General features: G+C 32.2%; 1 protein-coding gene across 1 annotated transcript; it reads right to left on the reverse strand.

Moving 5' to 3' along the window:
• Positions 1-2,402: 2,402 nt before the first annotated feature.
• Positions 2,403-8,151, reverse strand: LOC149383991 (glutamate decarboxylase-like). The gene is made up of 5 exons (XM_089628159.1): positions 7,727-8,151; positions 5,026-5,226; positions 3,696-4,164; positions 3,189-3,241; positions 2,403-3,111 (listed from the first exon to the last, which is right to left on the reverse strand). The coding sequence occupies exons 1-5, from the start codon at positions 8,018-8,020 to the stop codon at positions 2,638-2,640; spliced, it is 1,491 nt and encodes a 496-aa protein (XP_089484285.1). The 5' UTR covers positions 8,021-8,151; the 3' UTR covers positions 2,403-2,637.
• Between the last annotated feature and the right edge of the window lie 5,384 nt (positions 8,152-13,535).

Genomic DNA, 13,535 nt, shown 5'->3' on the forward strand with positions numbered 1-13,535 from the left:
CCAGAGTACATCAATTTCACGAAATCAAACCAGAAAATCAAAAATCCCAATCTCATGAACAAATCCTAATCTAAAAATCCATTTTCGGGTTTGATTTTTCTTACCCAATTCATGTGAAATTCACTCTCCTCGGTGGGTTCTCTTCCTTTCCCGGCGTTCGCTTCCCGGTCGGTGTCCACGGCGACGCGCAGCGTTCTCGTCTCCTCGGCCAAGGCGCGCACGGTGGAGAACTGGTGGCTTGAGTTGTCGGCCGAGCTTCCTCTTCCTCCGCGAGCTCAACTCCGTCTCACTCTCACTCTCTCTCTCTCCCGAATTCTCGTTCTTCTTCTTCCTCGCTCAACTCGGCGACAAACCACGAGAACCCCAAACTAATTTTAGGGGTTTGAAACCCCCGTGATAAGCCTCGACGGAGTTCTTTTTTTCCGTCAGCTTCGCGCGCGGTCCCGATGAAACACATCGGTCTTCTTCTCGCCGCCGCTCCTCTTGCTCTCGTCGTCTCTCCCTCTCTCCGTCCTTTTGAGAAACTTAATTTACAAAATGAAGCTTAAATTTCGAGTTGCTACACAACTGGTTTTTGGACGCAAGAGAGAGAGAGAGATAGAGATTTTGGACGAAGAAGAAGAAGAAAAGAAACGCAGAAGAAGAAAAGAAAAGATTTTGGACGGTTTCAAATTTTAATTCCAAATAAAATTAATTGATATAGGTAATAAAATTAAAAGAAAAAGGTTTTAATTTTCTTATAAATTGCAGATTCGAACATAGAACCCATGATTCGGAGTTGCAATTCGAACACATAATGAAGTCATCTCTTAGGAGATATGAATTTTATTATTTAATTTCAATTTAAGGCTATTTTTATTTCAAAATTGGAAATTTGAAAATTAGGATACTGTTTTGGATTTGATTCTGTTTTTCTTATATAAGAGTTAATATCAATGAAAGTGAGATTTTTGACACTATTATCAATTTCAGGGTATAATTTCATAATTTTAGTTAAACAGAAGGTATGATCCCGACATTTTTGAAAATCAAAGGTTAAAGTCGACATTTCACTAAAACACATGGTATAAATGTGTTATTTTCCCTATATACAAAGAAAGAAGATTGAAAGAAAGATGAGCAAAACAGAGGCAGTATATTAGGATGGTTGAGTATTTTCCATGACCTTCTTTTGCTCCTTTTAGATATCTATTGTTTGATTCGATTCAGTGTGAAAGCATAACCCATTTAGTGGCATCAGCCCATTTAGTGACATCAACCCATTTGTTTGTGCCTTGTTTCATTGTAGAAAGATGTTTTTAATATGTTTATTTTATATTTAATTTTTAAAATTTTATAAGGGCATTTTAATCATTTTCCTTCTTGACCCACTTTCATGAGAAAAAGCATGCCCATTTAACTGAGATAATGTTGAAAAAATAGACACAATGACTAAATCGCTAAAAAAATAGTTTGAATACCTTTAAAACAAAAGAAAAAAAAATTATGGACCGTCGGTAGCGAGAAAGGGGGCTACTCGTTTTTTGAACAGGTCTTTCAAAAAGAAACCCTATTACAAAGTTGATTTTGATTAAGTGCTTTCTGGGCCGTCTCAGACCGAAGCGACACACCTACATTACATAGAGATAAAGATGTCATTTATTCTATAAATAAAACTATGGACTTTTCTCTGTAGTGATCGCTCATTTTTCTTTTTTATTCTCAAAAACTTTCATCCAAAACCCAAGGGTGCTTCTTTAATAAGTTTTCAAATGCTAATTATATTCAAAACCTGATGTCAAATGGCATAGGTAGTTACAAATTAATTTCTTATTAAATCTCATCAATGTATTTCACATTTACATTAAGGTATGGTTTAGAAAAGTAATAAGTTTGTGGTATTGGCAATTAAATATTAAATCACGAAATTGTCCAAGCTTATTTGCAGATATTTATCTATAAATTAATTATGTGTCCACAATAATTTATATATTATTTATTATGATTCTTGTGTAATAATGACCCGTATGTAAGTTGTAACTTGTAACTTGTAACAAAGGTAACAACACAAAATATATAATCATTATTATTTTAAAAATAAATGAAAAAATGAACCTAACCTAAAAGTTTAAATATGGCCTAAATTGTGATATACCCTTAAATTAATAAGAGGTATATTTGCAATTTGAAAATAAATAATAATAATAATAATAAGAGGTATATTTGGGCAATAATAATGAAGTTTTGTTAATAGATATATAGATTCACTCTAAAAAAACCTTAAAATCAATTATAAAGATCCATATAGTTTTTTTTAATCCCTGACACTCTCTTTTCATATGCATTCACTCTACAAAAACATAAAAATTGATTATTATTATTATTCATCTTACTTTTCATCCATTCACTTCATGAAGAAAATGTTCTAGAAAATCAACAGCATAAACAAGCCCCATATAATTCAAAAGAACATCAATAGTCTCAACTCTCAAGTTTCAGGAAGACATAGCACAAGCAAGACATGTAATAAGTAATACACTTTTTTTCTTTTTTTTATTTATTTATAAATAAAACACTTAAAAACCATAACAAGCATTAATAGAGAGACAAGTCACACGTCACGCACACACGTGTCCGTATAGACAGTCTCTCAATTGATCAACAAACACCCGTTTTCTTTGCCTTGACGAAGTTCTTCCAGTCGTTGATCACGCGCTCCTGAATCTCCGCGAGTGTCTTCTTGACCACGTGTCCATCCTCTGACGCCGACACGTGTGCGGTCTTTGTGGTCACGATGTGGGCCGGGATCGCCGCGAGCTCCTTCAGAACCTTACAGATGTCTTCGATGAGCCTCTCGCCAAGTGTACGGCTGAAATCTTCTCGGATCACCACGCGGATGACCGCCACGTGTTCCGCGTTGGCGGGCATGGTGTACGCGGGCACGATCCACCCGAACTTCCGCAGCGAATCGGAGATCTGGAACACCGTGTACTGCGAGCTGTCCTTCAATGAGAACGCGACAAGTGGCACGCCGGTCTCCTTTGACAGGATCTTGAACTTCCCTGTTGCCTCGATTCCGTCTTGTAGTGCCTTTGCGTTTGACATGCAGTTCTCCATTATGTGCTTGTATCCCTGTCGTTTTGATTATTAAAATTAGTAATTAGACTTAAAGAAATTTAAATATGGAAAAAGGAAAATAAAAAAAATACCTTGAAACCCAATCGGATGAGCTGATAGTACTGAACAATTATTTGACTAGAACCTGTATAGCAACATGGTGAAAAACGGGTCACATTGACAGTTAAACATTAACTTCGAATTAAGCATATGTTACCATCATTCAATTATTCATGCAAACGCGAAGAAAAAAAAAATTGTCGTTTCAACATTGTATTTATAACGTGTTATTTTTTATTTTTTATTTTTTTTTTTGTGTGGAAAGGAACGTGTTACTTAATTGTATAAAATTAATCTATATGGATCAAATATTTTAACCCCTGCCAAATAAATTAAAATTATGCATTGTTTTTTTCTAGAAAAATAATCACTAAACAAAAATAAGTAGACCCCGCTCCGTCACTAGCATGACATTTTTTTAATCACAAAAGCTATTTGCTTTTTATATTTCCATTGAAGAAAAAAAAGATTGATACTAACTTGCTATCCATAACTACTTCACGAGCAAAATAAGAAAAGAAAAAAATGTAAAAAAATACCTTTGGAGAAGTTGAGAGTGAAAGTAGGCTGATCAGAGCCAAGGTAATTGATATGAAAGATAAGGTCATCAGGCAAGTCATCCTTGCTCCTCCAAACAACCCACCCAACGCCGGCGTAGACGAGCCCATACTTGTGCCCGCTCACATTGATGCTCTTCACCAAAGGTAGCCGAAAATCCCACTCGAGTTCGGGCCACAAGAACGGGGCTATGAATCCCCCGCTAGCCGCGTCCACGTGGATTGGGGTGTCCCAACCGGTCTCGGCGTTCTTTTTCACGAGCAGGTCGTTGAGGAGCTTCACGTCCTCGAACTCGCCCGTTAGGGTCGACCCGAGAATGGCTGCGACGCAGATCGTGTTCTCGTCCACCATCGCAACCGCTTCTTCGGGGTTCATCACGTAGTAATCTTCTTTCAGCTTCACCTCTTTTAGCTCCACCTCGAAGTACCGAGCAAATTTCTCCCAGCATACCTAGTTATTCAACTAGTTTTGATTATTATTATTTGCGGAACATGATCAAATTGTACCTCTCCTATGTACTTTTGTTGATGTCTTCGATGAAAATGTGCGTGTTTTAAATTCCAAATTATAACTAACTAATGCACATGAAACTTGTCAATAAATAACTACTTGTTGATGCGTATTTTGGTAGTATCACTAAATATTTCATAGGGTCAATTAGGTTAGTAGTCCCATCGCTAATCCTATTTTTTAAAAATAGCAAAAGTTTTATTTTATTAAGAAAATAACATACCAGATCGAAGTAAATTAAATTAACTGTTATAATTAATTTAATTTACATCAGTCTTGTCAAAAGTAAACTGTGAACTATTTTTTTTTTTTAATAAAATGAAACTTTGACTATATCCTTAAAAGAAGTTAAGAGATTGGTTAGTTGCAATAAATTATTATATTTCATAAAATATCCCACTAAGAGAAGTTCACTTGAATTTTCTTTTTTGTTCTAATGAAATAATTAGGGATTTTGCTAAAATTGGCATTAAAACTTAGTTTGTGTTTAAATGTGTAATTTTTCACTAAAACTTTGAAACAAATTTTTTAGAGAGGAAAAAACTGTCCAAATCAAAAGTTCATATTAAGTTGTAAAAAAAAAAAGCTTGCATGACTAAAGTGCAATTACATGTTTAGGAAAAGATAATTCAGTCCAAGGATTTTAGTTTGTTGTTTTCTTAAGCTGACTAATAATTATATATATCTGCTCAACAAGTTTATAAATTAATAATTCACTAAACTAATTCATGATCAATGAATCAATGTGGTTTAATTACTTGACATAATGAGTAGTGACTTTGATAGAAGAGAGAAACTGACTTGAACATTAGCTCCGGTGACAATGTTGGGCTTGGTACAAGGTTTTCCGAGGGCAGTCATTTTCTGTTGCCACTTTCGCTTGAAAGCGAGACCGGCGAGCATTATTGCCTCTGACGAACCAATCGTTCCAACTCCAACCGCGGCCTCGGTCTCTCCCACAGGTGCATTGAACAAATGTGCTATCATGTTCACGCAACGATTCTGCGTATTTAAAAGAAGGGTGTTAAAAGAATGTAACAAATTTAGTCAATTTTGTGTGTGTGTTTGTGTGTGTGTGTGTGTGAATAATCATAAATATTCATCTAAAACACCCTCGTTAAAGGTGAAACTTAAAGTTAACTGCGAGTTAGCCGGCGTTGGGCAAAACAAGAAATCTTTATGTTAGATTCCGGATAATCAGTTTCAAAAATGTTAATTTTAACCGAGAAAACGGGCATGTTTAATCTTTACAGTTGGTGCTTAATTGGTACTATGTATTGTTTCATTAATATTTAGTATAGTATTTTTATTTGAAATTTTCTTTTAGTTTGGTTAATCCAGTCTTTTCAAAATTTCTGTTTTATATGATAGTATGTAATTTTTTTTTTCAGCTAGTGTAGTATATTCATTTTATTCAATTGGAAACTATCAAGTTGAACTATAATTTGTAAATTTATATTAAAAGTTAGATAAATTTTCAAACATTATCAAATCAAGAGATCTCAATGGAGATCCAAAAACCATGAAGACTAGGGTCGAAGCCTCGAAGGTCCTTGTAGGAAGGAATATGTCTAGATATATATTATTGACGTTCGTGACTTTTTGCTTAAAATTTGCATCATTGAATGTGTATAATCCGATTTAAGAAAAAAAAAATGTGTATAATTAGTTCACATATAACCAATCTTCAGATTATACGCAAAAGCCAACATATCTGATGTAGTGCGATTAAATGATATGTCATTTCCATTCCACGTTATTTTGAAAACTAAGCTTAGCTTTTTAATCATTTTTTGTTTAATTAATGTGGGATGTTATACTGAATTTAAAATTATTTACTTAAGGGATAATAGTGATGATGACTTTTTTTTTTGTATTTATTTTCTGTGTTATAAATTAATTTGTAAACTTAAGAAAAGTACTGTTAGTGTTATCGTAAATATACCAAAGTTAACAGTTTACTTTAAACTCGAAATAGAATCATGTCATATTTTGTTAGAAAAATAATATGAAATAATAAATAAATTCTACAAAGAAGGGAACGAACAAAGTGTTTGCCGACGAATAAATAAAATAAGATAATAATGGTAGCAAAATAATTCAAGTTATGAGTAGGTCAAGCTAGTGGATACTAGCACCAATCAACTTCGTCCAACCCCGATCTCTCTCTCATTATTTTTTGTCTTTTTTTTTTGTCAATTTAATAATTTAAATTTTGTTGAAAATATAAAAAAATATCTTGGTATGTCCACGTGTCATTCAAATGGGCATGGTATCCGGTGGATATGGCAAGGAGAAGCCACGTCCAAGCACCATAACTCATAACGTTGGAACTATTAATCTCTATGTCTTCTTTTCTTCCTTAATTTAATAGTTTGTTTGTTTTTTTGATCGGAATATTAATAGTTCATTGGAATTTGAATTGGAAGCTCCCATGATATTCAAAACATGTCGTCATCTCACTTCAATGACTGGGATTTATTTTTTTTTTTTCCCACAGAAAACTTAGTTATATATATTAATTTGTTAGAGTCTATAACTAAATTAGTGCATTAATAATTGATAAATTGTTAAGTACTAATTTAGTATCTAATTTACTTAATTTTTTTACCCTTATCTTGTAAAATTTTATCAATTTTAACAACAACAAAAAACGTTACAGCCTTTAAATATAGTCCTTTTTTTCTGTATCATTATGATTCATCTTTAACTTTAACTGACGCTTTACCAATTCACCCGAAAGGATGGATTAAAGAAAAAAAAAAGTTAAAAAAAGAAAAAAAGAAAAGAAAGAATATACAGGTTTATCTCAAAATTTATTGAGAAAGAGAAAAGTAGATCAGCCACCACTTTTAAGGTAGGATTTGGACTATCAGACCCTATTAAAGAATTAAGATCATAAACTTTCTTATCAAAACTAATTAATTGAATGTGTGAAATAGGAAAATAGAGTAATGCATATAATAATTTAATTAAAATAATAAAAAAAAAACTTTTCTTGAATTACTCCCCCTCTTCACTGAAAATCCTTGGCGGAATCATGCAAGTTCGGGGGATATATATACGCCCCTTAACTTTTTAAAATTTCATATTTCACCCACAATATTTTAATTTTAGCCCAAAATCATCTTTTATTTTTCATAAACACCCCTTAAAAAAAAATTATAATCAGAAATCCTAACGCCCCCCTCTCTACTCAAAATCCTCGGCAGAATCACGCGAGGAAGCTCCGTCAACATTACATTTTACCCACAATGTTATAACTTTAGCCCAAAATCATATTTTATTTTCATAAATACCCCAAGTGAACTCATATCATATGGATCCGGATCTCCCTCTCGACTAAAAATCCCCGGCAGAATCACGCGAGCGAGGAAGCTCCGTCAAGTTTTCAAAATTACACATATTTACCCACAAAACAAAAGTATATCTTATTTTTCATGTCGATGGTAAGCAGTGAGAATATATAGGGTTAGAGAGAGAGAGAGGTGAGTTTAGTTACTTGGATCTCGGTGGTGACTGGGTACTCGTCCATGTCGACGTAGTTTTTGTTGATGGAGGCGAGGATGAGGTCGTGGCACTCAGGCTCCATCCACGTGGTGACGAAGGAGGCCAGGTTGAGGCGAGGAGTGCCGTCCAGCATGAGCTCGTCGTGGATCACCTGAAACGCCGCCTCCTTCGGCATCGACTCCTCCGGCATCCTCCACTTCGGCACCGCCCTCTGCACGTACCGCGACGCGAACGTCGACTCCAGATACTCCTCCTCCGCCTCCCGGCTCGCCGTCGTCAGAACCATCTTTCTTTCTTTCTTTCTTTTATATCTTTCGCACACAGACAGAGAGAGAGAGAGAGAGAGAGAGAGAGAGAGAGAGAGAGAGAGAGAGAGAGTGTCTATGAACTGTGAAGAAGAAGATCGATCTCGTGAGATATTGTCTATATATATATATATATATATATATATATATATATATATATATATATATATATATATATATAAAGAGAAATTAACCATTTATCACTAATTTCATAACATTTTCTCACTTTCCACTAAAAGATTAATTTGGCCCAAAATGACACCATCTATGTCAACAATATTGACATCTATTTTTGCCCGTCACTATTAGATGTCAACATTGTTGACATATCGATGGTATTTTAGGCCAATTTTTTTTTTTTTATAAAAAGTAGAAAAATGTTATGAAATTGGTGACAAATGAGACAATTTCTCTCTATATATATATAAAGAGATTAATTTAAATGTGACTTGTTTGACTTTGTAATATAGGGAAAGCTTATATCCCGTGTTAATATAAATTTAAGGCAAAACCTTCGAAACGATTAACAAAAAAAATTAAACAAATTTTTTTGAAATCACTAGTGTAAAAGTAATCTATTTTCAAAATTTTTGCCTTTACTTTTATAGTGATTTCGAAGTTTTTGTATTTATCTTTCTAATTGTTTCAAATTTTTATAATAAGAATATTTTTGAATATTTTACCTAATCAAAAGCTTATTTTTTCTTGAAGTGTTCAACATGTGGAATTTACTTTTCAAATATTAAGTAACATTAAACTTGATTTTTCAAATTTACCGTATTATAAATTATTAACTGTTATCCATCAATTACGTATTTTTTTTCCCTTAATTTTTATGTGTTTTTTTTTTTATGTTCGTAATGTATATTAACAATTATTTATTGCTATTAGCTATTATCAATCAAATTTGTATACATTTTATGCTCATGTTCGTAATGCATATTTTTTTATAGGTAATTAGTAGTTTTAGTTAATTACTGTTTATAATGTATTTTATTGTTAATAACCGTAAGTAATTATCTATTAATTTTTGCAAACCAAGCTACATTAATTTGAAACTCAAGTTGTGAGCTGGGGTTATATTTATGTCCTTTGTATATAGGTAGCAGAGGTGCAAGATTAAAAGATGGTGCTTATCTGCTACTCTGTAATTGGCCGATTTTGTTTCTTCTCAAAATGTGATTTGTTTGACTTTGTAATATATGGAAATTAGAGATTTTTTTTACCATGTATATACGAATGGATGTAGATAGCTCAAATTTTGCTATTTTTCTTTAAAGCAAATTTATTTTCTTTTGTGTGAGTGAATAACTGAATTAATATAAGGATCAAGCAATTATATAGCCATTTTTAAAGGGCACTGTAGCAAAATAACCAAAATAAAACTATAAAATTTGTTTTTAACTTACGTTTCACAACTTTTAGGGAAATAGTCAACATGTTTATGTGACAATAATTAATGTCTAATTTGCCCTTATTTATTAACAAATTCGTCATTTTCTCTCTCCTACTTTTTTCCTACACTTTTTTTTACATAAAAACTTCAAAAAAATCATATTTATCTCATATGAACTCGAAATTGGTGACAAATGAGACAATTTCTCTCTATATATATATATATAAAGAGATTAATTTAAATGTGACTTGTTTGACTTTGTAATATAAGGAAAGCTTCTCTCCCGTATTAATATAAATTTAAGGCAAAACCTTCTAAACGATTAAAAAAAAATTTAAACAAAATTTTTTGAAATCACTAGTGTAACCTATGTAAAAGTAATCTATTTTCAAAATTTTTGCCTTTACTTTTATAATGATTTCGAAGTTTTTGTATTTATCTTTCTAATTGTTTCGAATATTTATAATAAGAATATTTTTGAATATTTTATCTAATCAAGAGCTTATTTTTTTCCTGAAGTGTTCAACATGGAATTTACTTTTCAAATATTAAGTAACATTTAACTTGATTTTTCAAATTTACCGTATTATAAATTATTAACTGTTATCCATCAATTAAGTATTTTTTTCCCTTCATTTTTATGTGTTTTTTTTATGTTCGTAATGTATATTAACAATTATTTATTGCTATTAGCTATTATCAATCAAATTTGTATACTTTTATGTTCGTGTTCGTAATGCATATTTTATTTTTATAGGTAATTAGTAGTTTTAGTTAATTACTGTTTATAATGTATTTTATTGTTAATAACCGTAAGTAATTATCTATTAATTTTTGCAAACCAAGCTACATTAATTTGAAACTCAAGTTGTGAGCTGGGGTTATATTTATGTCCTATATATATATATATATGTGTGTGTGTGTGTGTGTGATTCGTTTGACTTTGTAATATATGGAAATTAGAGATTTTTTTTACCATGTATATACGAATGGATGTAGACAGTGACGGAGCCGGAAAAACCCATCAGGGGGGCTAATTTAAAAAAAAAAAAAATCAGGGGAGGCTTGATTGTAAAAAATTTATAAAAATTGGGCAAAATTATAAATTTTCAAGTGAAAAAAATGTAATTTTTTTTTTTAAATGGGCAAAAAGTGCAAAAAAAATTTTTTTGAGGGGAGGCTTAAGCCCCTGCTGGGTCTATACTGGCTCCGTCACTGGATGTAGATAGCTCAAATTTTGCTAAGGTTTTTTTTTTTTTTTTTTTTTTTTTTTTAAAAGCAAGTTTATCTTCTTTTGTGTGAGTGAATAACTGAATTAATATAAGGATCAAGCGATTATTTAGTCATTTTTAAGTTTGAGTTTAACAAAATTACTAAATTTTTTAAAATTGAGGTAAAATAGCTCAAAATTTAAAAATTCACAAAAATACCATTATGCTAAACCAAACAGTGTGAGCCAAATACTGAAAGATCTTCATCCTCATTCCCCAATCCAACTCCTCACTTCTCAGACCGTACAAAACATTTGCGAGGCTTCCTCCGCGGATGAACTCATATACCAAATATGTTACAGTACCTTTCGTGGAAGTTGTTTGTGGCGTTGGCGGTCTCACAGAACATGATTTTCGTGTCCGTTTCTCATCATAGGTCGTGGAATCTGTTGCTGTTTTTTCCGTTTGCCTTCTGGATTTTCATTTCCGTCACGATCTCCGTGGATCTTTGTTGCCGCCATGGAACCGCCGTCGTTGATGATCGAAGGTCGGCGATCTAGAGAATGCCGCCATCAATTTCCGTCACCACCGTCTTCGATTGCCATATCCATCGTCGTCGATCTCTGTGGCCAATATCGTCGTCGATCGTCGATTACCATCGTCGTCAATCGCCACAAGTCATCGATCTCTGTCGATCGCCATAGCTGTCTCCGTCATTCCCATCCATCTCGTGCAAATTAACTTTTTCTTCTACGAGTTGGATAACTAAACCCTCAAACTAATTTATCTCTCTCTCTCTCTCCCCTTTTCTTATTTTGAACCACTTTTTTTTCTCTCGGCCCGCTCTCGAACATCGATTATGTGCTCCTTTGATCCGCGTTTCCGAGACTAAGGCAAAATAAAACTCCAGGGTTGTCATTAAGTCGTCATTTCTTCTCAGTGCCGCGCGGCTCAGACTCCAAGCGCTGTCTATGAAAAACTAGAAATTTTTGTAAAAAAAAATTCTTGGAAATTTTCGGATTTTTTTTAGAAATAAATGGAACTTTAATGAAGATTAGTCTGAGTTTTTGGGTTTACAAATAAAGCTAAGAAACGAAATTTGTGAAAATTTTATTTTTAATTAAAAAAGTAGAATAAAATATTTCTAGAAATTCGGAGCCCATAACACTTGTCATTAATTGTTGAATTTTTTAAATTATTTACTTTTTTCTTTGTTAATTATCGCACCTTTAATATGAGGATATTTAAGTCAAATATAATTGTAATTGATTATTTTTCTACACGTTTGCAAATATATCCTTTTTTTTTCCTACAAATTTACAATGTCTAAAAATGATGTAACTTTTCGTTCTTTTTTTTTTTTTTTTTTTTTTTTTTTTTTTTTTTTTGCTGTGTGTGTGAATAATTTAACCTTTCATTTTCATTTTTGAGTTGTAGCATATGCTCGACCCATTTGGCCACCAATCACCATCAATCTAACTTTTTATACAAAATATCTAATTCCACTTTGTTTATAAGGAATAAACATCAAACCTCACAAATACTACTATGTGAATGTGATCATTATTGAAGGTACAAGCAATAAACATCACCCTCACAAATACTACTAACATGTGAATGTCATCATTATTGAAGGGTACGAAATTTTTGTTTTCTGATTTTCAAAAGAGTCGTAAATTACGCTATAGACACATCTAGACATTGAAAGGAAGTGAAAATGTCATTAGTGTGCCTTCCGTTGTTTAACAGAGGTGGCACTTCTATTAGACAATATTTTGCCTTATGGATATTAACGGAAGTGATATTTCCGTTAGACAACTTTTTAGCTTAATGGAAGGGGTAATTTTCGATTTTTAATTAAAAATAATAATTAATAAGAGATAAATAATAACAACCGTTAGATGTATAATTATCAACGGTTCAGAATATCTAATTCCATTATTTGTTTGTAGGACAAGCAATAAACATCACCCTCACAAATACTACTAACATGTGAATGTGATCATTATTGAAGGGTACAAAATTTTTGTGTTTTGATTTTCAACAGAGTCACAAATTACGCTATAGACACATCTGGACATTGAAATGAAGTGAAAATACCATTAGTGTGCCTTCCATTGTCTAACAGAAGTGGCACTTCTATTAGACAATTTTTTGCCTTCTGGATATTAACGGAAGTGATATTTCCGTTAGACAATTTTTTAGCTTAATGGAAGGTGTAATTTTCAATTTTTAATTAAAAATAATAATTAATAAGAGATAAATAATACCAGCTGTTAGATGTATAATTATCAACGGTTCATAATTTTTTGAATTAAAAAATACAAATGACTAATGGAAATTAACGGAAGGAATGACTTCCGATAGCATTCTTCCGCTTTCAAAACGCTATTGGAAGAATTCATTCCGATACCGTTAGCTACGGAAATGGTACTTCCGTGAGGCAAAAAAAAAAAAATAGAAGTTTTCCTTCTATTAAGTTATGTTCCAATTAGCCAGCATTTAACATGGACAATACAATAAAAATCTCAGAAAGTTATAATCTCTCATAATTTCAGACATGTAAACCAGCTCAAACTTAATTTGTTTTGTCGGATGACAAAGCATGTCCGTGAACAGTGACGGAACCGAGGAGAGAAAATTTGAAAAAAAAAATAAGAAAAGGTAAATTAAAAAAAAATCATATAAATCTGAACTAAAAATATTATAAAATGTAAAAAAATTAAGGGTAAAATTTGTAATTTTTAAAATTTCAGGGGGCATTGACCCACCCTGATCTCTATGAACGCTCCGCCATTGTCCGTGAACATGAATTCCATAGGATTTCAATGGACATGTTTAATAACTTATATTACAATGAAAAAAATATTAAGTTTTTATTTTTATTTT

The sequence above is a fragment of the Urtica dioica genome, chromosome 10 (genome assembly GCF_054948205.1).
Source record: "Urtica dioica subsp. dioica isolate 48M chromosome 10, U.dioica_male_clone48M_v1_H2, whole genome shotgun sequence".
Classification (NCBI taxonomy): domain Eukaryota; kingdom Viridiplantae; phylum Streptophyta; class Magnoliopsida; order Rosales; family Urticaceae; genus Urtica; species Urtica dioica.

Coding starts and splice junctions, on each gene's coding strand:
- LOC149383991 (XM_089628159.1), bottom strand. CDS start 8,020: ATGGTTCTGACGACGGCGAGCCGGGAGGCGGAGGAGGAGTATCTGGAG. Junction 5,227..7,726: donor CAGTCACCACCGAGATCCAA/GTAACTAAACTC, acceptor TTAAATACGCAG/AATCGTTGCGTGAACATGAT. Junction 3,242..3,695: donor CACTCTCAACTTCTCCAAAG/GTATTTTTTTAC, acceptor GTTGCTATACAG/GTTCTAGTCAAATAATTGTT.